At 37.1% G+C, this 27,187-nt stretch overlaps 1 protein-coding gene and 1 long non-coding RNA gene across 2 annotated transcripts in view; both read left to right on the top strand.

Annotated features, from left to right (window-relative positions):
* The window catches only part of LOC123629886 (ankyrin repeat domain-containing protein 26-like), a 48,528-nt gene extending 29,033 nt beyond the window's left edge, over positions 1-19,495 (top strand). Inside the window, exons 10-14 of the mRNA XM_045539239.1 lie at positions 948-1,040; positions 1,858-1,906; positions 14,331-14,391; positions 14,484-14,686; positions 19,257-19,495. Coding sequence (XP_045395195.1) covers positions 948-1,040; positions 1,858-1,906; positions 14,331-14,391; positions 14,484-14,686; positions 19,257-19,385 — 535 coding nt within the window. The 3' untranslated portion in view covers positions 19,386-19,495. The remainder of the gene's footprint in view (positions 1-947; positions 1,041-1,857; positions 1,907-14,330; positions 14,392-14,483; positions 14,687-19,256) is intronic.
* A 199-nt stretch (positions 19,496-19,694) lies between these two features.
* On the top strand, positions 19,695-24,499 carry LOC123629894. The gene is made up of 3 exons (XR_006732365.1): positions 19,695-19,736; positions 22,173-22,266; positions 24,460-24,499. It is a non-coding gene; the product is annotated as an uncharacterized LOC123629894 (long non-coding RNA).
* The last annotated feature ends 2,688 nt before the right edge of the window (positions 24,500-27,187 follow it).

The raw sequence follows: 27,187 nt of genomic DNA, 5'->3' as shown, positions 1-27,187 counted from the left end.
CCTCTGGTACTTTAATCTGTGTTTAACATCCTGGTCAAGTAGTTGTTTAGATAGCATACCTGAAACTTTTTACTTTGGTAAATAACAAAGGATTGAAACCCAAGATATTTAAGTGATTTATTTGGATATAATCAGAGGCAGAAATGAGATTTGAACTCATGTTTCTTCATTCAAGCCCAGTACCGTTCCTTTTTCATCATCTTGTAGGTGAGTGTTTTAATAATAGAAATGGAGAGTAGATCTAGGGAACCCAATGGAAGAGAATAAGAATGAAATTAGCTGCTGAACCCAGTGGCAGTGGATAAGAGTGGAATTAGCATTGGAAGGCCAATTTTGAAGAAGAACAATGCTGGGTTGGAGAGAAATACAGGTTTAAGAAAACAGATCAGAATATTGGGGCTTCTGACAAGTGTGATAAAGAGAAATCATATGAATGAATGAGAAAGGATGTTGGGATTTATCTAGAAAGGCACATTAAAATAGAGGGTTTGAGGGAGTTCTGAACAGGTTGCTGTGTTTTTGTTTGTTTAATTGGAGGAACTGGCAAACTTGAAATTTCTGTCAAAAGATGTTAAAAGAATTTGAGCCACTGGGAAGAGTCTCTGTAGCAGATAGGAATGTGGTATCATCTACTTCCACTCCAACCTACACAGGGGTGGCTTACAGCCCCTTGAGTACTAGGGGGCTAGCGGTTGCTGAATTACATAGGTCTGTGGCCCATGGCACGTGTCCCTTCACCTCTGTCCTTTTTCCCAGTTCACTGATGTCTTTCCCATGTACATGTAGAGTAGAGACGGGGTAAGATTTGCCGGGAAATCAGTCATGGAGCTGGGGTAGCTAGTAATGTGCCTATCCTGGGAGAGGATGACTGAGACTCGTTTAGCCTGCTTATCAGGATGAGGGAAATAGAGGGTTTCTGCTCTTGGTCATTTGAGCCTATTTTTCAGGAACCTGTGCTGTATTAGACTGAAGATTAAAAGTTTGAAGACTGCCATGGAGTCCTCCAGAAGAAGGACCTGGAATCAGGAGCCCATAAGAAGGTACTTAGATAGTACTTTGGGAAATAGAAGTATGACTACCAGGATTCTCCTTTTCCAGTAGTCTCTCTCCTTGAGTATCTGAGTGTCTATGAAGGTTTTTAAAGGCTTGCTAGTTTATATAGACCTGAATAAGGAATGACCTGTATGGGCAAAATAATCGGGTAATATAATTTTTAATTTTGTACTTTTTCTTGGAAGAATATCCCCAATAACAACATATAATTTTTTTTTACTTTTGTACATTTGTCTTTCAAACATTTCAGATGTTTCCTGGAACTCCCTGTATGGTTTTAGAGTAAAGGGGAGATATAGGGCCTTCTTAGGTGCTTTCCTTCCTGAAGAAGCAAGCCTCCCGATTTTCTGAGTTACACAGATTAGTCTTTGAAACAGAGACATGTAATGGAGAAGGGACAGCATATTTTTCTACCTTGTTTCAGGTTATCAGGTTTCTTCCAGTTCAGGTAAGAAGAGTCATGTCAGTCACTAAGTTAACAGACAATTTGTGAAGACATATTATACTCGGGATTTGCTAATATATTGGCGGTCGATATCTCTTATGAAGCTAAAAGTAAGTCTTCATTGACTACTTCATAGACTGTGAGAGGTGAAGACAGAAGTAAGTAACTAGAATATTTCTTAAAACAGAGACCAAATTTTACTAATAATTATATCAAGAAACATCATTTAATATCTAGATAGCTGACCTTTCATGTTGTTTTATTTTTTCTGGGTGAGTGCACCTAGATAGAACCCTGTAGATGTTTTTATTTTAAGGCGATAACCTCATTTATTTTTGTTGTATATTTTTTCTCTAAAGGATGTCCACCTACCCGACTATTGATGATTTAAGCAGTGTCGATACCAAGGTAAAGTGGTTTCTTGTGAAATTAATTTTACTACTCTGAATCTCCTTTTGTATAGTATATTCTCTTAAAATTTAGCAGTGGTTTACATATGACTTTATAATAGAAAATTGGTCAGAGAAAACCATTCTACATAAGTTTGATGAAACCCTTGTGTTACCTCTGACCTGTTATCTTCCTCTTCACCTCTTCCCAATGGAGTGTAGGGAGTTCGGTCCCCCAGATTAAGATTCAAGCTTGTGGACTGTACTTGTGGGTACGAATCCACTGCTCCTTACTAGCTTGAGATGGAAGGAACTGTGTTTAGCTATGGGGTTGTTCCTGTTGTCATTGCTTTTAGTTTGTGTGGAGGAGCCAGTTACTGAGGTAATCCTTTGTGCCCATGGTAGGCTCTGGTCCACCAGGTGGGGTATACGAATGCCTTAAGCTTTGGGAGGGGCCATTAGCTTCCAGGTGTTGCTTGGACCCTGCTCCCTCCTTAAGTAGGGGGAGGAGCAAGATGGATCACAGCTGGGGTGCAATAGCCTGGTTGTGTGGGCTTCCATGGGGCTCAGAGTTTGCTTATCTGGCCATTAGGGGGAGCCACTGATACAGAGTTGAGAGTTGTCTCTGGAAGATTAGAGGGCTGCTCCTGATGGCAGGTGCCTACTCATGTGATTGCTGAGGCCTCTGGCCAGATTTTCCATTCTTATCTACAAACCTGGTCACTTTTCCCTCTGATCGGTCCGCTTTTGTTTCCTCTCCACCCAAGGTGGGCTCTCAAGCTTCCCCACAGTTTGTGTATCTGGCCTGTTGGCATGTGTCTCTGCACATCACTGATAGATAGGGGGATCTCCAATTGTACACTGCTTTTGTGCCACTAGACCCCAACGCAAGGTGGGTGGGCCTCTCTACCCCCCAAAGTCACCACTAAAGTGATGCTCCCACTGGGAGAATAATGGCAGCTAAAGGAAATTTTGGTTCAAGCTTAACTCTCTATTAAAGTGAGTGGGGATAGGGACGGTTGCTCTGATTCAGCCTGTGGCACTCAAGGCATTTGGTTTCCATAGGAACCAGTACTTATGCAAATTGCATCCCAATGGCACAGCCAACTCCAATATGGCACTTCTCAGTGGGGAAGGAGGCATGGGGCTCACCCATAGAACCCTGCTCTCTTGTGCTCCTCCACACCCTCCCAATGGGCATGGGTTCTCACTTGCCACCTGAACTTAGAACTGGATCTCTCCCCCATGGCCCCTGCCCTTCTGTCTGCACAATTAGCAGCTGAACACACCAAGCACCTGTAGGCAGCAAGATCACAAACTGAGGGCTGTGGGTGGAAAAGTGCCCCTGGCACTGAAGCATGTTACTGAGCACAGAGAACTCCAGGGCTGCTATGGTTTGGGGAAGGGGCTGTGGACTTCCTGCACCACTCTGAAGTTTGGAGTGGCACCTGTCTGTCTGCCTCTCTGAGCCCTGGTGGCAGCTCTGCTGACCCAGGCAGGCTGAGCTTGGAATGGGGTCTGGGAGTGCGCTTCTCTGGCTCAAGGCAGGCTCAGCTGGGAGTGTGTTGTTGTGTGGAACCAAGTCACTCAGTACAAGGTGCTTTGGTGGTTACGATGATGTGGGTGCAGCCTCATGGCTAGGAGTTGCTTGAGCCAAAATTACTTCCTGTGATGCCAGGAGTCGGGGAGTGCAGAGATGGCATCTGCATGCAGAGATGCCAACTCCCTTGTCTCTTCTGGCACTCCCCTATTGGATGAGAACCCTGCATCTCGTTGCTGCCCTGAGGCCTCTGGGCGGGGGAGGGGAAAAGAAAACCCTTACCATTTCCCTGGGCTCCAGGACATGCCAATAACTCCCTTCTATCTTCCTCTCTCAGTAACTCAGTTCTTCTTGGTGGTGTTCCTGGACTCCAGTGGTATCTATCCCCGAAGTCTACTTCCAAGCGGTAATCACTCTCTGCTCTCAGTCCAATCCTCAACTGTTCTGCTGGGATGGTCCAGCAAGCTTTTTCTCTAGTCAGCTACTTTGGCTTTCTCCCCAAGGACTCCTATGACTCTTATGTTAGGCCTTTTACAGAATCCCATATTTCTTGTAGGCTTTGCTTGTTCCTCTTGCTTATCTGTTCCATCTCTTGACTGACTTGTTCAATTAAAAAGTGTTGTCTTCAAGTACTGAGAATCTTTCCTCTGCCTGATCTAACCTATTCTTAAGGTCTTCCACTGTGTTTTGTAATTCCTTGAATGATTTTTTCATTTCCAGAAATTGTGTTTGATTTTTTTCTTTAATATTTCAGTCTCTTTGGTGTTTTTTTTATTCATTTTTTGCATTGTTTTGGTCCTTTCTTTGTGTTGGGTTTCCTTGTTATCTTGTATTTCGTTGAGCTTCCTTATAATCCACGTTCAAAATTCTTTATGTGTCATTTCAATATTCTGGTTTTGGTTGTTACCCATTGCCAGAGATGTGGTGTCCCCTTTTGGGGGTGTCCTTTTGCTTTGATTCTTCATATTTCTGGAGTTCTGTCTCATATTCCTTCTCATCTGGAGCAGATATTGCTTCTTACTTTTGGATTTTCTTTTGTTTAGAGAATGACATGCCCAGTTTATTCTCTGAACCAGTAGGTGGTGCTTGGAGGTGAGCATCAATTACAGCCCATATGATGAGTCAGTAAATGCAGTAAAAAGATGTACAAATTGACTTCACTGTTAGTAGGTGGTGCTTGCCAGAAGGAACAAGCTGCAATGCTTTTTGGGGGGGTCATGTGACCAGGTCTAGTCCCTCAAGAAAAGCACTCTCATGCCCCCAGTGGTTGGATGAACCCTGGGACTTCCAAGTGTGCCCTTACTTTCCACCACAGCAGTTGTGGGTGGGGGAGTGAGGGTGGGCATGTTTGGCTTGGGTGGTGAACTTGCCATCAAGATGAAAAATGCTATTAACAAGGGTTGAAGATCTGCTCCCTACCTCTGGACAAAGCTGCCAGGGAGGGGCTCAAGTGGCCCCATTCAACCAGAAAGTCTGTGTGAGGAGGCAGGGCTATCTGAGTCCCTCAATCTGGCAGTCTAGAGCATGCCTCACTCCTTTCCACCCTCCTTTATTACATGGTTTCTCCCAGGCCTCTGCCATTAGGCCCTCAAACCAGCCAAGGTCCCCTACAACTGTTGTGCAAGCCAGGATGTTCCCTTCCCAGGATCCTGGCCTCAGCTGGAAGTGCGGTCCTCCCATGTAAGAAGGGGTGCCCTTAGAGCACACTACATCTAGGACCTCCACTGCACTCTCCTCTTTGTCCCTGCAGGCACCCACATTTCATGACACTTATTCACAAATATTTCTTCTGTGCCTCCGGGCAATACGATTGAGACCTGGGCATACATGATCTGGTGTGTGGGCCCATCCCTGGGATCCAGTTCTTGACTATACCAGGGATGTGGATGCTGTTCCCAAGTCATCCATGGGGTACCGAAGCTGATTCTCTGTCCCCCCACCTTTGGTAGTTCCATGCTTTACTGGAGTTGCTGGGGAAATATCACCAGGGATGGCTAGCAGACAGGGAGCTCATGGTCTGTGTTACCCCTCTCTCCACTGCAGGACCAATAAGGAAAAGTGTGAACCCTGTTTCCTATAGAGGCTTCCATGTGGTCGCCCATTTGTTTCTCTTGGCAGCGATGGGTTGGGGAGGGAAAGGAGAGAAGAAGAGTTTGGCTGGAGGAAAATCCACTCTGGTCATCTCCAGCCCTCTCTCCAGGAGGCAGTCTGTCCAGAATGATGGGGTATCAGATTCATGCAGATCACCTGGGACCCACAGGGCCCCTGTGGCTCCTGTAGTCTGGGACAAAGTTGAGCAATGTCTATGTGGGAGTGAGTAATATGGAACCTGAGGGGTTGAAGCCCCCTAGGGAGGACAAAGGTGTCTGGTGGTAGACAAGAAATATGACACCTACTGTCCAGCTCAGATCTGTGGGGTGTTGTTGGAATACAGAATTAAGAGACATGGAAAGTTTCAAGAGTTTTTCAGGGCTTTGCTTGAAGGAAACTGAGCATATTAGTTCACATTCCAGAAGCTGCTTAGCAACAGGGGAGGCATTCCACTGACCAGGGGTGACTGCAAGGCTATGCTTGTCTCGAGGCCTGCAGGCCAGCACCTGGAGCTTGTGTAAGGCGGAGCTCGGCATAGGGTCACAGGTTAAGGAAGTGATCAAAGGATGCCAGCCCAGCAGGCACCTGTAGCTAAAGCTAATTAGCCTCATGGACAATTCCTGCTTCGCTCTTGACCACATGTCTGAGTTAATGACAAACTAGATAAAGAAATACATGGTCTGTATATTTCTGTTTTAGCTTTATTGCTAATTGGTAATTTTATCTTTAACTTGTATACTCAGCTAGGTCTATTCTTAACTTAGTGCTTAAGAAGTTTATCTTAGAAAAATTTTGTAACCATTTGCTCACGTAGATAGAATTAATTAAAGGATCTCTTGAAACCTTTGGGGAGCCTTTAAACCTAAATGAATGATCTGTACACATATATCTGTAACCGCTAACAGCTAATTGTTGTACCAATAAATACTGATGCAGGATTTCACTCAGTGACTCCTGGCTCACGGGAATGCTGGAGGACCTCTGCCTCCCCCATCATTTTAAACTACACTTTGTCTCTATCTCTATTATTTCCAAATGTCTTGCAAGGATCCTGCTTGGAACCTGTATTTCTTGGAGAATAGCTGACTCCCAGAAGGTCGGGAGGTGTCCTGGGAGGCTGGGAGCCTGGTTTCCTGTTTTTAAGGAGCTCCTTGCTCACTGGTGGCAACATTCTCTGGGCTTAGGTGGGCAGAAGGATGCTCCAGCAGCTCTGGAGCCCACCGACAGTCTGAGATGTGAGGGAGGGGGATGTTAACTCCTCCTCCACCTACCCTTCTTGTAGGTTTCCAAGCCTCTAATGGGTTAATCCCCACTGATGCCTTTCTCCTTCCAGTTGTGTTTTGCAGCCTCTTCCTGTGGAGTCTCCTGTAGGTTCAGAAACCCTTCCTTTAGACTGTCACTCAATCTGTGTTCGTTTGTCTGTTTGTTCTTTCTCTTTCATCTAAAGCTCCTCCTTCTTACAGAGATGCTCTGGCTAGTGGTGCCTCTGGTTCACCATCTTGCAGTTATTTATTTTAAACTTCTTGATCTGGGCTCCATTTAACATGAGCTTCTTGGGAAGGCTTTCCAGATATTCAAAGGAAATTGAGTGTTGTTAAGTAACTTGTTGGTTACTACAGGTGAATCAGTACAGGGGGAACCCCACGTCCAGTAATTATATGACGATTGCTAAATCCTTGTAGTACTGGCTTGGTGGAGTTGGGAATGATATAGGAGAATTTCCTGGATTATGAGGAAAATTTGTCATTCTCTTTCCTCACTCTGTGTGCTGAGTTGGTGGAGTTGGGGGAGGAGCAATGTGGGCACTCCCTCATGGTCATCATAGCTAAGACTTTGCTTAGGTCACACTGGACCCCAGTCAATCTCAACAAAAGCCCATGGTGACTGTTGCCTGGCTCCCTCTGATGTTTATGCTAGCCCAAGGGCTCTTTAGTCAGCAAGTTGTGAATCCTGCCAGGACTGGGTCTTTCCTTTAATAGCAGAGTGTATCTTTCGGGCTCAAGGTGATTCTAGGAGTGTAATTCATGGACTATGTTGTTAAATCCAGGGCCTTAGGAGTCTGCTATGTACTTTATTTTGCTGTTGGCATGCAAGTTGCAAAACAAAGTCTTCTGAATTTTTTCCTTTCCTTTCCCCAAATGGAAGAAGACTCTCCCTGAGCTGCACTGCCAGGGTTTGTGGGAAGGGTGACATAAGCACTGTCTTGGCCACCACCATTAGTGTATCTCTGGGTCATGTGTACCTCAAGCCCACTGGATCGGAGCCAGCACAGGCACAGGAACTACCCAAGGATGGTGTCCTTTGTGAAATCACTGCCTTACGAATGTATTTCAGGCCCCAGGCTGCTTTTTCTCAGCCAGTTGATGGACGTAGCCGGAACTAAGGTTTCAGGACAGAGAATTTCTCTTTGGCTGGGTGGGTCCAAATGCTCCCTCTGTGGGCACTGGCAGTATTCTGACCTGTGCTATGTTCCTCAGAAATTCAATACAAAGTCCCACAATCACTTCATTCTCTCTGACTCAGGGAAATGTATTCTCTTTGCTTGATGTGCTGGTGTGGCATTGCCTGCGGATGGAGGAGGGATAGTGTGCAAGGCTCTTTACTGCCCCAGTCAATGCCTCTTTCATTGATTGAATGTGAAACCTGGTACTGAGATCACTCACATGATTTTTGGTTTCCCTAAAGGTGCTTCCTTGCGTGTCTAGTTGTTGAATTTGGTGTTCATGTGGAGGGATGATTGCTGCAGGTTTCTATTTGGTCATCTTGCTCTTCTCAGATCTCCTACAGATGTCCTTTTTATAATATGACTTTCTTTTTCTTTTGGTATGTCTACTTTTAGTTCTTTGAGAAATCTCCATATAGTTTCCATAGAGATTGTTGTAATTTATTCTCCTACCAAAAGTGTATAAGCCTCTTCTTTTCACCACATCCCCACTAGCATCTATTGGTTTTGACTTTTTAATAACAACTATTCTGACAAGGGTAAGGTGGTATCGCATTGTGGTTTGGATTTGCATTTCTCTAATGAATAGTGATGTACAATGAATAGTGATGTGTTTTCATATGTTTATTAGTCATTTGTTTCTTTTCTTTGGAAAAATGTTCATTTATTTTGCCTACTTTTGATGGTTTTTTTTCTTTTTTCGTGTTGATTTGAGTTATTTATAGATTCTGGGTATTAGGCCTTTTTCAGATACGGAGCTTGTGCATACATTCTGTAGGTTGTTTACCCTGTTGATTACATCTTTTGCTATGTAAAAGCATTTTAGTTAACTTAATTTCAATTTATTTATTTTTGATTGTATTGTATTTGCTTTTTGGGTCATAGACATGAATTCTTTACCTAACCCTATTTTGAGGATAGTTTTTTCTAGTATTTTTTTTCTAAATTTTTTTTATGGTTTCAGGTCTTACATTTAAGTCTTAAATCCATTTTGATTTAATTCTTGTATATGGTGAGAGATTGAAATCAAGTTTCCTTCTTCTGTATAGGAATATCCAATTTTTCTAGCACTATTTATTGAATAGGGTTTCCTTTTTCTAGTCTATGGTTTTGTCTGCTTGGTGAATGATCAGTTGGTTGTAGGTATTTGGCTTTATTCCTGGGTTCTCTATTTTGTTTTATTGGTGTATGTGTCTACTTTTATTTTAGTAGTGTGATTTATTGGTTAATATTGCCTTATAGTGCAAATTAACATCATGTAATGCGATGCCACCTGATTTCTTTTTTCCTTAACATTGCTTTCGCTGTTCGTCGTACTCTTTTCTGGTATCATATGATTTTTTTGGTTTGTTTTTTCTAATTCTGTGAAAAAAGTGACATGGGTGTTTTGGTATAAATTGCATTGCATCCGTAGATTACTTTGTCAATGTGGCCATGTTCACAACATTTATTCTTCTAATCCATAATCCTGAGATACTTTCCCAATTTTTTGTATCATCTAGGACATTTTTAAAGTAGTATTTTGTAGTTCTTCTTGTGGAGATGATTCACAATCTTGGTTAAGTATATTCCCAGATTATTTATTTATTTATTTGTTTATTTGGAAGCTGTTATAAATGAGATTGAGTTGCTGATATTATTCTTACCTTGTTTGTTGTTAATGCATAGAAATGCTAGTGATGTGTATACATGGAATTTGTAACCTGAGACTTTACTGAATTTATTTATCTATTTCAGGAATGTCTTGGAGGTGTCTTTATGTTTTTCTTTGTATAAGATCATATTCTCAACCAACAAGGATAGTTCGACTTCAATTTTTTCTAATTTGTATGCGCTTTATCTCTCTTTTTCCTCATTGTTCTGGCTAGGACTTCCAGTGGTGTGTTAAATTGAAGTGGTGAAAGTGGGCATCCTTGTCCGTTCCAATTCTTTAAGGGAATGCTTTCAGATGTCCCCCATTCAGTATGATGTTGGCAGTGAGTTTTTTATATATGGTTTTCACTATTTTGAGGCATATTCTTCCTATGCCTAGTGTCTTGGGGGTTTTTGTCATGAAAGGGGTATTGGATTTTGTTGGATGTTTTCTCTGCATGTATTGAGATTAGGCTTTGGTTTTGTTTTTAATTCTTTTCATGTGGTGAATTACAGTTATGGACTTTTGTATGTTGAACCACATTTGCCTCTCTCAGGTGAAACCCACTTGATCATGGTGAATTATATTGTTGAAGTGTTTTTTGCTAGGTTTTGCTTGTTTGTTTGTTTGTTTTTGAGGAATTTTTAAATCTATTTTCATCAAGGACATTGGCCTATAGTTTTCTTTTTTTGTTGTTGTGTCCTTACCTGGCTCTGTTATCAGGATGATATTGGTTTTGTCAGGTGAGTAAGGGAGGATTCCCTCCTTGTTGTAGCACAATTTCTGTAGGATAGTACAAGTTCTTTTCTGTAGCTCTGGTAAAATATACCTGTGAATCCATCTCACCCTAGGCTTTTTTTTTTTCCCATGGGAGTTTTCTTGTTAATGACTCAATGTTATTATTCATTATTGGTTCATCCAGGATTTCTATTTTATCCTGATTCAAGCAGGGGACTTTGCATTTTTCCAAAAAATGTGTCCACTTCCTCTAGATGTTCTAGTTGGTGTGCATAGAGGTGTTTGTAGTAATCTCAGATTTTCTTTTAAAATACGTCTCCTTTTCCATTTTGGATTGAGTTTATTTGAATCATCTCTTTTCTTGGCTAATCTGGCTCATGGTCTGTCAATGGTTTTATCTTTTCAAAGAACGAATTTTGCATTTCATTGACATTTTGTATTTTCTTTTTGGTTTTACTTTTGTTTAGTTTTGCTTGGCTATTTGTTATTTCTTGTCTCCTGCTAGATTTGGCATTGGTTTGTTTTCATTTTTTCTAGTTTCCTGCGGTATGATATTTGGTTATTAATTTGTTGTCTTTCTCATGTAGATATTTTGTGCTCTTATAAACTTCCCTCTTGTTACTACTTTTTCTGCATTTTAGAAAATTTTATAGCTTTTGTTGCCATTGTCATTCAATTGAAAAATATTTTTTCATTTCTGTCGTGTTTTCAACTTTGGCCCAAAGATCATTTCACAGGAAGTGGTTTAATTTCTATATATTTGTCCAATTTTGAGAGTTCCTCTTGGAATTGTTTCTCATTTTATTCCACTGTAGTATGAGACAATAAATACATGATATGATCTTGATTTTTTAAAACTTTTCTGAGATGTGTTTTGTGGTTTAGAATAAGTTCTGTCTTGGAGAATGTTCCATGTGCTGATGAGAAGAATGTGCATTCTGCAGTTTTTTTGGCAGAATATTCTGCAAATGTCTCTTAGGTGTATGTGTTCTACCATCTTAAATCCATTGTTTCCTTGCTGATTTTCTGCCTCAGTGATTTATCTAGTTCTGTCAGTAGAGTGTTAGGGTCCCCCAGTATAATTATGCCCCTATTGATTTCTTTTCCTGGCTGTAGTAGCATTTGTTTTATGAATTGGGGAGCTCTGGTGTTAAGTACATATATATTTAGTTTTGTTAAATCTTCTTATTGAATTGATCTCTTAATCATTATATAATAACCATCTTTGTATTGTCATTATTGTTGTTTTAGAGTCTATTTTACCTGGTATAAGATTAACTACTCTTGCTTGCTTTTTATATCCATTTGCATCGAATGTTTTTTCCAGACCTTCACTTTGATTCTGTGAGAATCTTTATGAATTAAATGTATTTTTTTGAGACATGATATTTTTGGGTTTTGTTTTTTTTATCCATGCCACGAATTAATACGTTTCAGTGGGATATTTAGAAGGTTTACATTGAATGTTAATATTGATTAGTGAAATACTGTTTCAGTCTTGTTGATTTGTACCAGTAGCTTTGTATTCTCACTTAATTTACTATTTTGTAAGAATTGTGAGTTTTAACTTCTACTTATTTTTACACTGTAGAGTATTGACTGTACTCTGATTTTTAGAGCACTTTTGAGCATTTTCTGTAGAGCAGGTCCAGTGCTGTGAGTCAGGGGAGAAGAGTCTGAATGGAGGAGAGCTGGCACTCTGGTCCTCTTTTTCCCAAGGTGTACCCTGCAGGGGATGCACTCTCTTTTTACTTGAAGGGAGCCCACCCTGTATGTCCAAGCTCTGGGATCACACAGTTCCCCTAAGACCTACCAGTGCCCTGTGGTTACTGCAATCTGACTGAGTATTAGAGAATATTTGTGTGGGTTCCAGTGTCAAGAAATGTAAAATGCTGAATTCCCCTGGGCAGGGCAAAGGCACACAATAGCTGGAAAAGCAGTATGACAACTGCTGCCTCAACTTGGGTCTGTGGTAAGCGTGAGTGATAACCAGTGGGCTAGAAGCCTGGTGCTGTATTGTCAAGAAGCTCTCAGTTCACTAAGGGCAGCAGTGCTGGGCTTATGAGGCTACAGGGTCTACCCAATAGTTTGGAGCCTTAGGACTGCCAGAGGTGTGAAAGGAGGAAAATCAAACACACTGACCTACCCTTTCCATGGGGCCACTAATTCCCTGGGGGTTCATTTCTTCTAAAATCTTGTTCCTTCTTGTTATTTCCTGTGACTTCTTTCCTTGGTGTCTCTGGCAGATTCTGGCACTCTTCCTGCAGAATTACACCTGGGCTATGATTTCATCTGAAACTTTATCTTCTTTCTGAGATGATCTGGCTTCTGATATCTCTAGTCAGCCATCTAAGCTATATCCACTCCATGTTTTTCCTAGTTATTTAAATAATAATTTTATAACTCCTGCATTACTATGAGTTACTACAGGTTAGGAAACATATTTGTGTGTGTGTTAGAGTATGGAGAATGTAATCTGGCATGTATAAAGCATTTTAATATATTTTAATGGGAATAAATGAATAGATAAATGAATTTTAGTGCAAAGAAATGTTAGAATATTAAGGTTACAATGGAATGTTAAAAGTAACAATATCCATAGTATAATTAATAATTAAATCTATTGAATTTTTAAAATATAATTTAAATTTATGTTCCCCTTTAATAATTAGATTGTACAACTTCAGGAGAGTTATTATGAGAAAATATTTCATAAAAATGAACAAATTAGCAACATATCATAAGTAGGAAAGAGAACTATGTTATCTTTTCTAGTATCATCCAACTAGAAGTTTAGATTAGGATTTCAGATTAAAATTTCTTAAGTGTTCCTTATCTTCAACCGAAGTTCTATTAAAAAATGTCTTTTTAAGCAATACATTAATCTTTATAATTCTAATTACCAATTTTTTCTCCAAGTACAAAAGAGATGGAATATTTCTTTTTCTGATTTTTTTATCTCTGTAGCAATAGTGTCACAGCTTCCACATAGTGGAAGATGATTATGTTTCAATAATTTATTGTTTTATGGTAATTAAATTAAATTCTTTCCTATAGAAGAATATAGGAAAGTAAATTGTAGAGTAAATATTAATCAATTATCAGTTTTATCATGGATATACTGTAAACTAAAGTCTCTGTTTTATTCTCATATTTCTCCATGTACCTTATCATACAGAATATTTTTCCTTTTCTTCCATGGTTTAATCACATATTAGGTGGAGTGGTCATGTCTCTTTTTGTTTGTTTGTTTCATCCTCCTCTTCCACCTTGCAAAAATGCTTTTCCCCAATCTAAATATTTCCTTGCAGAATGCATTTCCTCAGTGTGTACCCTGTCAGTGCCTCTTTGTCTTCATTGTCATCGTATTTAGTGAAAGCTTTCTACTGAGTAGCTCTTTGTGGCTTTCATTCTTCAATGATTGCCCCACAAGGTTTATTATTGTTTTCTGTCTTTCTTGGGAGAACCTGAATCTATACAATAATTTATCTTTAGAATTTTGACAAACATAATAGAAGTGATTGATAATATTTGCAAAGCCAACCCATTAAAATAAGTTATTACTAAAACCTAAACTCTCCCATTTTCCCTGGCAAGAGATAGTTAATCCAAATGTAAATCATGCAAACACATTTCACAATGTAACACAAAATTGATTAATTTAAGTATCTTAATGATAGTTACTTTAATAATCCTGTAAGCTGACTAGGTCCATTTTTGTCTCAGGCTATTTTGGCTAAGAATATAATCTAATGGATATTATAGCATTTGTAGAATAATCAATTATGGGCAAAGGGAGTAACATTCTTAGGACATCTGTACCATCTCTCATAATCTTCACCCCATGAGAAGATGTAAATTAGTAAATGACAGAATTGAGGTTGAATCTACTCCAAAACCTCTTTTCTTTGCATTAGGTCATATGGTAATGGTGAATATTATAATTATTTTACCACTTTGATACTTGTTATCCTTAAAGCTATTGTTTTTTGTTCTAGGATGTTTCTGAACCAAACTTAACCAACTTAACTACTGCTTCTCAGCAATCCAGGAAATATTGTAAGCTTTTTAAAGATTGCCTATTTTTGTATTATCCACTGATTCTTCATTACAAATATCTTTATATATTATTTACTTTCTTTTTACTGTAGTAGAAGCAAAATATGCTACTGTGAGAACAGGTAAGGGAAACGTGTTTGAGGACAAGATTTCTGATCATCCAAAGGAAGATGTGTTTGAATGCTTTCCCACAACATCAGGCAAAGTCCAGGGCTTTTTAAATCCTTCCTTTCCACCACCTGAGCCTCAGCGGAAACCTTCCTCCGGGTCATTGGAAAACTGTGGTCTTACAAAGGTAAGTTATTATTTGAAAAACTTTTCTCCCCCATATATTTATGTACCCCTCCCCCATCCTCATAATGCTGACAAAAATACTGTAAAGAAATGGACCTCCTCAAGGCCATAATAGAAAACAAATGTAATAACAAAAGGAAGGATGGACAGGATTGAGATTTGTAAAAGCTGAGGGGAGTAAACAATTCTTAGGTTAGAAATTGTAGAAGGAAAGAATTAGAAAGCAACCCAAAAGAGCAGCTCAGAAATGTGGAAATGAAGAGGGGGATGATGGGGAAGAATTCATGGAAGAAGGGCAAGATAAATACAAAGTTTGATTAAGAGAGTCAAGATCACACAAATTATTATGAAAAGATAACAGAAATAGTGGAGATAAATGAGAGTGGGAACTCTGTATTGTAAGGTATGTTAGAAATTGTTTTCATGCAAATCAAGAAAAGACAGGCAATGAAAAAGAGGCTGATATTCTTTTAAAAACTTATAGATTGCTTTAATGAAAAACAAACTGAAAAGTTAAGGGTGGCTATAATTAATATATTGTACATTTAAAACTAGCTATAAGAGAATAATTCAAATGATTCTGCCATAAAGAACAGATACTATTTAACATGATGCATATCTCAAGTACACTGATAAGATTCTAGAAATGTATCAAAATTTATGTCCCTTCAAAATTTGTACATCTATTATGCTCAAATAAAAACTATGTAAAAAGGAAAAAAATGAATCCTCATTTTTAAAAAATTATTAAGGTAATACATTTAATCTAGTAAATTATTAAAGTAATATATTTAATCGAGTAAAACCTATGTTCCTGGATAATGCCAAGTGAAATATATTTCAGGCCATATCCGATATTATGAATTATTAATTTTTGACTCTTTCATTTCTTCTTTAAGGTTTATAAGTTATCTTTTGCATATCCATAACTTACTTAAATAATTTGTATTACTGTTTGGTATAATGTTGACAATCATTTTAGATCTGTTTGAAAATAGAGAAAGGAATAAACATTTTATTTGATCTTTTTTAAAATTTCAGGTTATATAAGGGAGGTTCTTAATCAGTATTCATTAAATAAGAATATAAATTTTGAGCTGCAACCCTCTTGAAGAAATAAATGCTACAATTGTTTACTTCTGGACATGTGATTTATCTTGTGCCAATAATTTCTACATATAACAGACACACATATGTATACATCACATGAATGCAATCATAATTGATTATTGTTCCCTAGAATAAACTACTTATTGTCATAGCATTATAAAGAAGGGGTGACTGTCAACAGAGTATACACATTCATCTCTGGAAGATGGTTGTTTACTTTTAAAAAATATTTCTAGCATTGGGAACATTTTATATTATTCTCAGGAAGATTTATTAAGTTTAGTATTCATAGTTGTTATATCTTGCACATAAATTTGTTCATCTGCAAAACTCAGAAAGCCTGTAGACTTGATTTTGTAGTCCTCTCTCCACTCCTTATGTGAATATTGGGGCCTGTTTGACAATTGTAGATGTATTTAAAGATTCTTAAATCTTCAATTCGGGTAATCATAGCTTTATGTTCTTTATAGTAGATGCTCTGTCCAATTTTTAACTACCGTCCTATATGATGGAAATAGGAAATTAGAGCTATGAGTATGTTGCTTACATGGGAGTAAGAAAACAAGGTGAAATTTAATGGAGGGCTTTATGTTTCTTTCTTACATGATCATAGTACTTAGAAATACATCATAATTCTGCATCACATAAGCATTTCTCTTCTACAGTTTAAAATTTTAAGATTAATTTTATTTTTTTTAGTGTCATTCCTTTTTTTATTTTAATTTTTTTAATTCAGGATATTTTGGGGGTGCAAACATTTTGGTTACATGAAATATTGTTTGCCTCACCCTAGCTAGGGCTATAAGAGTGTCCTTCCCACATACAGTGTTCCCCATTTCCATTAACTGTGGGTTTACTCCCCTCAGTCCTCCACCCCCCAACTTGACCAGCACCCAGTGAGTATTACTACCCTATGAGCACCTTAGTGTTTATCAGTTAGTACCAATTTGATAGTGAGTATATGTGGTGCATGTTTTTTCATCCTTCTGATACCTTACTTAAAAGGATGGTCTCAATCTCTATCTAGGATCACATAAGAAGTACTAGATCACTGTTCTTTTTTGTAGTTGAGTATTATTCCACGGTATACATATATCATTTTATTAATCCACTCATGTATTGATGGGCACTTGGGTTGTTTCCATAGCTTTGGAAAAGCGAATTGTGCTGCTATAAACATTTGATTGCAAATGTCTTTATTCTCTTCCTTTGGATAGATGCCTAGTAGTGGGATTGCAGGATCAAATGATATCTCTATTTTTAGCTCTTTGAGGTATCTCCAAATTACTTTCCACATGGGTTGTACTAATTTGTAGTCCCACCAGCAGTATAAGAGTGTCGCAATCTCTCGTATCCATGCCAGCATTTGTTATTTTGGGCCTTTTTAATAGAGGCCATTCTCACTGGAGTTAGGTGATGTCACATTGTAGTTTTGATTTGCATTTCCCTAATGATTAGAGATGTTGAGCACTTTTTTTATGTTTGGTGGCCATTAATCTGTCTTCTTTTGAAAAGTTGCTGTTCATGTCCTTTGTACATTTATTGATGGGGCTATTTGATTTTTTCTTGTTGATTTTCTTAAGTTCTATATAGATTCTTGTTATCAGCCCTTTATCAGATGTGTAGAAAGCAAATATTTTCTCCCATTCTGCAGTTTGTCTGTTTGCTGTAATGATAGTTTCCTTGGCTGTGCAGAAGCTTTGTAATTTGATCAGGTCCCATTTGTTTATTTTTGTTGCTGCTGTGATTGCTTTGGGGGTCTTCTTCATAAATTCTTTGCCTAGGTGGATGTCTAAAAGACTCTTCCCAACATTTTCTTCCAGAATTCTTAAGGTTTCGTGCCTCAGGTTTGAGTCCGTTATCCATCGTATGTTGATTTTTGTGAGAGGTGAGAGGTGGGGATGCAGTTTAAATCTTCTGCACATGGACGTCCAGTTTTCCCAGCACATCTTGTTGAATAGAGATTCTTTTCCCATATGTATGCTTTTGTCTGCTTTGTTGAAGATTTGATGACAATATGAGGATGGTTTTATGTCTGGGATCTCTGTCCTACTCCAAAATTCTATATCTGTGTTCTTGTGCCTATACCATGGTGTTTTGGTTACTATAGCCTTGTAGTAAAGTTTGAAGATACTTTCAGACCCAAAGTCAAGGGCTGGAAAACAAACTTCCAAGCAAATGGAAACCAAAAGAGAGAGGCCATGGTGATTCTGATTTCAGACAGCATAAATTTTAAAATAGCAAGACTAAAGAAAGACAAAGATGGTCACAAAATCATGGTGAAAGGAAAAATCCAACAAGAAGGCTTAACAATTCTTAATATTTATGCACCGAACACAGGAGCACCCAGATACATAAAGCAAACCCTGTTTGATCTAAATAGCATGATAAACAGTAATTCCATATTAGGAGGGGATTTCAGTACCCCACTGACTGAATTGGACAGATTCCCAAACAAAAAGTAAGCAAAGAAATCATGGACTTAAACAAAGCTCTAGAACGAATGGGTCTAACACACATCTACAGAATATTCCACCCAAATAAAGCTGAATATACATTCTTCTCATCATCTCATGGAACTTTCTCCAAAATTGATCAAATCCTAGGCCACAAATCAGACCTCAACAAATTTAAAAACATAGAAATTGTACCATGTATCTTGTCAGATCATAGTGGTATAAAACTAGAGATCAATTCCAACAGAAACACTGCTTCACAAGGTCATGGAAATTAAACAATCTCTTGCTGAATGATTACTGGGTCAAGGGAGAGATCCAGATGGAACTTAAGATTAATTTTAAAAATAGTCTTCTTGCAGCATCTTGAATTGGTACTTTAGAATTAAATCTTTTTATTCAATTTAAAAGTGTATGTTATGATAATATTCCAGAAATAAATATTTTCATATATTAGTACTATTATATCTCACATTCTTCAAATTTTTAAAAGTATAGTTGAAAAAATTGAACTGTATTTTTCCTCCTCTTATTCTCATTTTCAAAATTTCTGAGTTCTGTATAGAATTTCATTATTTAATTCTACCATTTTCATATACTTTACAAATACTCATCCTTTTTCTCACATTGCCCTGTCTTGAAATGCTTCACACCCATTCTCAGCACTTTTTCTATCTTTCACAATGTGGCCATATATCTTTGCAGTATTTCCTGATCTTCCCAGGCAGAACTCACTGCTCTCTCCTTTGTGCCCTTACTGTCCTTTATTCACTTTAATTGTAGAATCAGTGAATTATTCTTTTCCATCTCTCTTTCATACATCTCAAACTCCTCTTGAATCTAGGGCAAAATCCACCGTTTTTTTATATTATCAGCTTCTGCCAGAATAGTGCCTGTGATTTGATAGACAGAGTAACGTTCATTGTCTTATAGACTAATTGAGTGAGTGAGTGAGGGAATAAATGCAATGTTTTCTGAAGTTGGGATTTTTTTTTTTTTAAATAGGAAGGAGCAACAAAGCCAGCATCTGGACAAAAGGAAAATGGTATTGGTATTATTGAACATGCTCCGCGAGAGCAAAAAGTAATGTCAATTTTATTTATGTGCACAAAAATAACAGAAGTGGTAAGTTAGTGAATACCTATGATACTCTTTAATCCTTAAATGCCATCACACACACAAAAAAAACATTTAAAGTATGCAGACCCAAATATATTATCCATTTCTTTTAAATATATTTCTTTTGCTGTCTTTCTTGATACTGTCTACTTTTTTCTTCCTAAAACTGGTTCAACCTTGAAATTATTTTTGCTATTAGTTTTATTTTATTGAGATAAAAATGAATGGTGATAGACTTGTATATGTATTTAAAATGTATGATAAAAATGTTCTCATGAGTGTATCTGTGAATACCATTTTATAGACAAGATGTCTGCATTAAAGCCTGGAAAAAATGAAGATGCAGAATCACCTCAGGATTTGGAGGTACTGTCTATTGTTGTTGTTATTTTAAAATATAAGTATCAAATGATGTTAGAACCTAAAAGGAAATGTTTAGACTTTATGTTCTCACCTCTGTTTATACCTGTAAAGAGTTAGTTTCTTGTATTTTCAGCTCACAATTAACAAATTGGTTATTGCATAGTACAATTCTTCTCACCTGTGGGATTCATTTAAGAAGCTACTATAGTATAGTGCAACAAAATAAAGCTTAGAAAAGGAATCAGTTTGGGTTCTCAACTTTTTCTACAACAAAAGAATTATTCCAGGTCAACTTATGATCAAATGAATCATTCTATGTTATATGTGGGTGTGTAAAAGTCCTAATGATACTCAGAGAGAAACTGTTTGAACGATTGTCTTTTCCAACGTGGAACTTAAAAAGATAATATCTGCAACTTGAAGGTGTTCGTATAATTGGGTTGTTAAGTATAGATCTGCAAACAACATTTCCAGACAAGGAAAAGTATGGGAACAGTAAATATGTAGGACTATAGTAACAACAGTTCAGTTTAGTGGTGTTTTAATAAGTAGAATTCATTTTTAAAAATAGAAGCCATTGGATATTTTTGTGGCATCCATGTTTGTACTAGTGTCAGCATAATATAATGACAGTGTACATTGAAGTGACAACTGTGGAAAGATATGGGAAGGGTCTGATGATAGAACAGCTGCTGCACAGTGGTACCAGCACTGAGTGGAAGCCAGAAGACATGTTAGTGTCCTGGTGCTGTCGCTTAGTAGCCATGCAATCTTGAAAAAAATGAATGATTTATCCTATTCAGATATCAGTGACCTTCTTCATAAATATGGTACTAACATCTATTCCTTAAGTACGCGCAATGAACAAATGTGGTAAGAAACATAAAAACATTTTGTAAACTGGAGAGAGTGTTTATACAAATGAGGGACCAAATGATTACACTGATACTCACTAACTTAATGAATGCTGAAGGTACTTTTTGCAAACCAGAAGGCAGTAGTCCTAAGAAAAGAATGGAAGTTATAGCAAGCATATGGATTCCTAATTTTGGTTATGTTCAGTTTCCCAGCAGACTATTACCAGAGATGTCCTGTGGGAATATAGTGATTTGATGCTTGAGACCTTCCTGATGGGATTTTACATGTTTTGACGTTGATTAAATGTCTGTTATTGAGTACCAACTACATGCTGGGAAGTAAGACACTGAATATACAAGATGAGGGAATATGCTATAGGGGTAGGAAGAGAAAAATAAGTAAACAACAAAGAGCTATAGGTCATTATAAGTTCTGCATATAAGGAAAACAGAGACTGGTTAGAAAATATTGAGGTAGTTTGTAGTTAGGATGGGGATGGAAATGTGAATAGAATTCTGTAGTCAGAGAATATCTTTCTGAGGGTGACATTTACATCGCCGACTTTCACATGACTAGGAATGAGCAAGCTACGTGAAAGTCTAGGAGGAGGACATTCTGGATGGAGAGATGAGTGGATCACATCTCTTCATTTTACCCTTAACATCCTGGAATGACCAGGAAGCAGGAAATGGGACAACCACCATCCTACTCAATTATTATTAAGTATAGAAAAAATGTACAAATAAGTGTCCAGCACCATTTAGATGCTTTATGAATAAATATTCTTATAATTCTCTCTTCATTAAGGTTTGCTATTCTTTTTTGCAGTTTTCTTTTTAATTGGGAAAGAGTTACATATACTTTACTTTGTGTATCTCTAATATTTGTTTGCTTTACCTTGTACATGTGTAACATTTCCTTGGTTTTATTGAAATATGACATAAAGATATGTTTTTTTACTACTCCATCATTTTATTCATCCGTTTATACTATCAGTAAAAACTTTATTAAAAAATATTTAGATATTTGCAAGCCCTTGTTTCCAAAATGATGCAGCTTGTTAAATGTGCTGTTCTTCCTGAACTTGACATACTCTGATGTTTGTTATCATGCTAAGTATCTTATTTTAACACTAAACATTTCGAAGGTTAAAATTATTCTAAATATTTAATTATGTAATTATTATTGTAGGTGTATTGTATGTATGTATATATATTAAATACTCTTCTTATTTTTGGTGGGGATTGTAAAGTACAATCAGGTATTTTGAAGTTACTTCCTTGTTGAAATGTGCATACCCATTAATATTTTGTCTGTGACTATATTGCCTTTTTCCTCCATTCTTGGTTTTCAGAGTCAATAGCCAGAAATAGATAAAAGGTAACCTTGAGCTGGATAACATTTGTGAAGTTCCCTGTACAAATGTTTTGGTTTTTCAATACATACTTCTCTTATTTTTAAGTCTAATTGCCTTTACAATAGGAAATTCAGGTAGTTTTAAGAATATGATTGGAAAATTTTGATGGAATTCATTATTTTTATTTTTTAATTGAAACTTATTATTGATATTAATTTTAACAGAATGTCTCCACGAATCTCCCACAGAAGTATGGTGGTGATTTACGGTGGGCTGCAGTTCACAAACAAGAATACACCATAAATGGACAAGTAGAAGGTAAGAACCATATTTTATTAAAAGAAAATCATTTAACAGACTGTTTATTTAAAAACATGTACACTGATACATTCTAAAATCCAAAGAATATCATCAAGCATCAAGAAGCAGGCATATGTAATGGAGGGTGGTCAAATAAAATAATTCTTCAGAAAAAGGAAGAGCAGAGTGTTTGAAATGTGGGAAGCATATAAAGTGAGCTTCCAATACCAGAGTGTGTCAGAGAAGTATAGCAAACATTTCTCACTCTTCTTATCTCCCTCACTGTTGGGAAGGCACTAAGGATTGAGGCACCTAAACCTGCAGCACTATCTTTTCTATACCATAGAGGAATAGAAGCATATGTGGTCAGCTGTACACATGCATAATTTAATGTGGTTTGAAATGTTCTTACTTCATAGGGTAGAATTAGTACTGCTCAAGATAAAAACTTTGGAGAGAAGAAGAGAATAGGGTCAGTTATTGAGAGATGAGGGAAGATAGAGGCTGATAAGCAGCCCATTAGAAACATTATGACTTGTAATACAATTTCATTTGTGGGGACATGATAGGGAGGAACATGAGGCTAGATTCCAAAAGGGTCAGTTCAGGTAGAGGAATGTGGAAGTACACTCAGTGTAGACCAGAGCGTCTCAAACTTTCATCAATCAGCTGTGTTAAAAATGCACATTCTGAGTCAGCAGCTCTGGGATTCTGCATTTCTAGTAACTTCTCAGCTGATGCTCCTGCTGGTGGGCCTTGGGTATAGACTTCTTTTTAGAGAAATCTGGAAGAAGAGCCATTGGATAACAGTTTAAGACGCTACAGGATCAGGGGGAAACATTATTTTGTTATCATTTCTGAGCATGTTTGTAGCCAGAGGGGAAGGAGCCAAGTGATGAGGAAGGAGAAATTAGAGATGTGAGGTACTACCGCTAAATGAAGAGGAAAGATGTGGTGGGAATAATAAATCAAAGATGTTGAAGGAGGAGAATAAGGGGCACAGATCTCTACATGACTGCTGTAAAGGAAGAAAGATTGTGAGGGGTGAAGGAGGGAGGAATGAAAGAAGTTAGGAAGGTGATTTTGGAGTTGATGAGGAAACTTGGGAGCACTTCAGATGACTTCATTATATTTACACTCAAACAGAAGCTTAGATTCTTGCTACTTTAAAGGTTAGTGGAAGCAGGAGGGAGTGCTAGAATTGGGGTGAACAATAGTAATTTATTTTTCCTCCCCATAGCTGTCAGACAGCAAATATACATGTTGCATTAATATTAGTTAATCAAATGAGATTAATTTGAATATAGAAGCATCAGCCGCTTTTTTAAGATAGCTAAATTTTTGGTAAGGTAATTGTTTCATAAAAGACTTTTAAAGACTACTTGGTAACCAAACTAATTTTAAAAAGAAAAAAATTACAGAGTTCATCCTTGAATACTAAAATTGTTATTTCAATATAGAAAATTTATTATACATTGTTTCTTAGATGTGGTGTTAAGGCTTTTTGTATGTGTGTGTATCAAGAAAGTTTAAGATGACTAACCCAGAGGATACAAGAAATGTAGGCATACCAATAGCCCATATAACTAATGAAAAAGGTGAATATTTTCATTAACTAGCATTCTACAAATGAATCCAAGCTGATCAGTTCAGAATAGTTTTTCCGATGAAAGATGAATTATGCTCTCAACTGCATTGCAGCTGAGTACTTCTAAATCGTGGGACAAATTGAAGAACATGATAACTAATTATAGTATAATGGTACAAATAATTCTGCTGGGTTGTGTTACAGATATGCTGTAGCATTCTCCCATCAGTTTTGATGGTTACCCTCTCAGGGTCATGACTTTCTCCGCTGATTAATGATCCCTTTTCCCCTCATCAATCAGCATGTTCACACAGATCTATGGCCACTTTCCTCTTCAGTTAACAGACATAGCTAATAGTTAATAGAATTTGTGAGTGAATCTTTGAGATGTTGTATGCCTTGGACCAGGTGTCTCCCCAAGTGGTTTCTTGAAGCTTGGGTTTTTTTTCTTTTTTTAATTAGAAATATTTCTTAAAGAAGTAAGTATTTCATCATAGATTTAGCTTCATTTAAACTCTAAATTTATACAATGAAAATTTTATTTTCTATCTATTTCTATAAAGACTGTCTTTTACCTCACTCTTCTAACTAATCCAATTTAATTCAATGTATGGATTTTTTAGCAGAAGAAGACCTAGAAGTGACATCAGAGAATGAGCAAGAGAGTCATGAAGGAAGTGAAAATAACCAGCCACCGGTATGTAAAGATTTAAATTTAAATTTCTGGTTTAACATAATTTTCTTCATTTTAATAACATCATTTTGCACTAACCTGTTAGAGTAAATAATCATTTACTATTTTATAATTTTATTTATTTATATTTTTATTTTTCCAATTTATTTATTTATTTTCATTTTTCAAAAAAATTTCAGAATATTATAGGTCTACAAACATTTTGGTTATGTGTAATGCCTTTGCATTGCCCAAGCCAGAGCTACAAGTGTGCCCATCCCCCATACAGTGTGCTATGCGCTCATTAGTTATGAGTTTACCTACCCCCATTTAAAGTAGTTATGCAACTGAAAATATTCTTACAATCTCTAGTAACTTATAGCTGATGTTTACCTTGGAGTTGAGGCATATGTTTTTCCAAATTTTGTTTACTCTTCCATTTTTACAACTTCCTTACATGATAAAGAGGGTGACATCAAATATTGAATTATAAGCAATAGAAATTATGAGTAATTTAAGAGTGATGACCACTGAGTTGTATTCATGTCAAAGGAGTAACCATTGCCAGTGGTTCAGAATTTTCAGTTTTATGTTATCAATCATTAATGCCACGGTTAAAGATTTCTTCTGCCTTGTGGTCTCTAATTGACTTCATCATCTATGTCCAGGGTGAGAATAGGGTCATAAAGTCATCTGTACTGTCTGTTAAGGGACTCATATCTTTAAGAAGGGGTCCTTTGGTGTTAGGGTACAAACAACTTTCTAACTTGTTTTAATGTGGGAAATCATGAAATGTTATTATATTTTTAAATTCACTGTCATTAGGAGACTTTAGACTGTTAGTGGCCTCTGAATGGAGGTTTTTTCCAAGTTCTTGGTGTTAATCAGGAAAAGAATTTTAGGATGGACCATGAAAGTCAAGCAGGAAGCTTTATATTGAATGATTGAAAGCAACAGTGCACTCTCTCAAGAGTAAGAGAGTGGGCAGGCTTTGAAAAGAGCATCTGCATCAGGAGGAAGAGGTTTTTGGTGTTCTGAAGTCTTATTAATCGAGGGGAGGAGTATTTATGAGTAAGGGGCTGACTTTTGCTATGAATTTGGGTAGTAATTCCTAAAATTGGGTTTGCTCTCATTTTAATACTGTATATGGCTGTCTTTGAGCCATCATGGTGATTTCAAGGGTGGAGCAATTGTAAAACTCCAGTAATAATTGGCCTAAGTTCATGTAAAATGAGAGAAATCATAATGACAAGCCAGCTGAAGCTGGTTCTTGCCTATGGTTAACAGCCCCTCTAGTCAGCTCCTGTCTAAGGGTTATTTACTGTAACATCTGCTCCCACTTTGCAAGTCCCCACATGTGATCTCAGCCCTGTCTCTGAAACTTCTCTTCTAACAAGACTATATTAGAACTAGTCTTAAGCAGATTGTCCATCTAGATTCGTGACATTATCATCTTATGGTATATCATTTGAATTAACATTTAAGAAATTCCTTTTCTTTCTAATTGGTGTGTTGATTTTGGATCCTAATAATTAAAAGTGTGACACTCCCCAGTTAGCAATCTTTAGAAAAAGTACTTAAGTGCTACCCTTTCTACTTTCTCTTCATCAATTGCCTGATCCATTCTGATTTTCTACTTATAAAAGTTCATGGGTAAGATGGAGTTATCTAAAGATATAATTGTATATAGAAATAGATTTTATCTGTTATGTAAATGATAGGAGTTCAGAATATTTTTTTCATAATCATTATTCCTTAATCAACCTGTTTCTCCATCTCCAGTCTTCCAAGTGGCCTAAGGACTGGGAAGCTAATTCATTCATATGCCATATCATCTCAACAAGAATAAATGTAAAATAAGTTAATAAAAGTATGTAGTAAGGTCTAGGATTTTTTCACCCCCTAGTGACTTAAAGATGAATTGCATTGATTTGAACAATAAAATGAAAATACAGTGGGAAGGAAGCAGTGACTGAGAAGAGATAAATATGTGTCTAACCTTGAGATTTGCAACAAATATGCCCAGCCAAGTGAATCTGTTTAATGTGCTTTTATGTGTGCAAGATTCATCTATTTGATTCAAACTGTTGGAACTTAAAATTCCATCATAACCACTTTAAATATTATTGACCAGAAACATATATAGTTCCACATAGCTTTTAAAATCGCCACTCTCAAATGTTTGTGAAATCAGAATTTACATTATGTTGCAAATATGGTATAAGATTTGACAAGTATGATTTGATCATATGAGTAGAAAAATCCCCAGCCAAAAATACAGTATTTGACTCCAAAATGGAAAGGTGAGTTCTGTATGTTGAGTTTTAAAGCTACACAAAAATCTAGAGATACTCTTTTTTAAATGTCGATGTAGATGAGGCCTGCCCCCCAATTAAGGCATTTAGTTATTTTGCCAAAGTCAGACAGTTAATTTATCTGACTAGTTTTTGACTAGTTTAATCTCGTAATTTACCTGATTCAGCATGATGCAATTCCACTATCTCTTTTTCTTTTTTTGTCAGAAATTGCTAGGTAATGCCACTTTAGGAGCTTTGAATGAATCATTTAATCTTTCTCGGTTTTACTCCAGTTATCAGTAGGTGAAGGAGCTAAAATAGATAATTACTTTATACTGTACATCCTCCAACTGTAAAATTGTATGGCTACTGAATGTGAAA

The sequence above is a fragment of the Lemur catta genome, unplaced genomic scaffold, assembly GCF_020740605.2.
Source record: "Lemur catta isolate mLemCat1 unplaced genomic scaffold, mLemCat1.pri scaffold_62_ctg1, whole genome shotgun sequence".
NCBI classification, from domain to species: domain Eukaryota; kingdom Metazoa; phylum Chordata; class Mammalia; order Primates; family Lemuridae; genus Lemur; species Lemur catta.
Note: the sequence above shows the minus strand (reverse complement) of the source record. Positions and strands in the feature narration are given on the sequence as shown.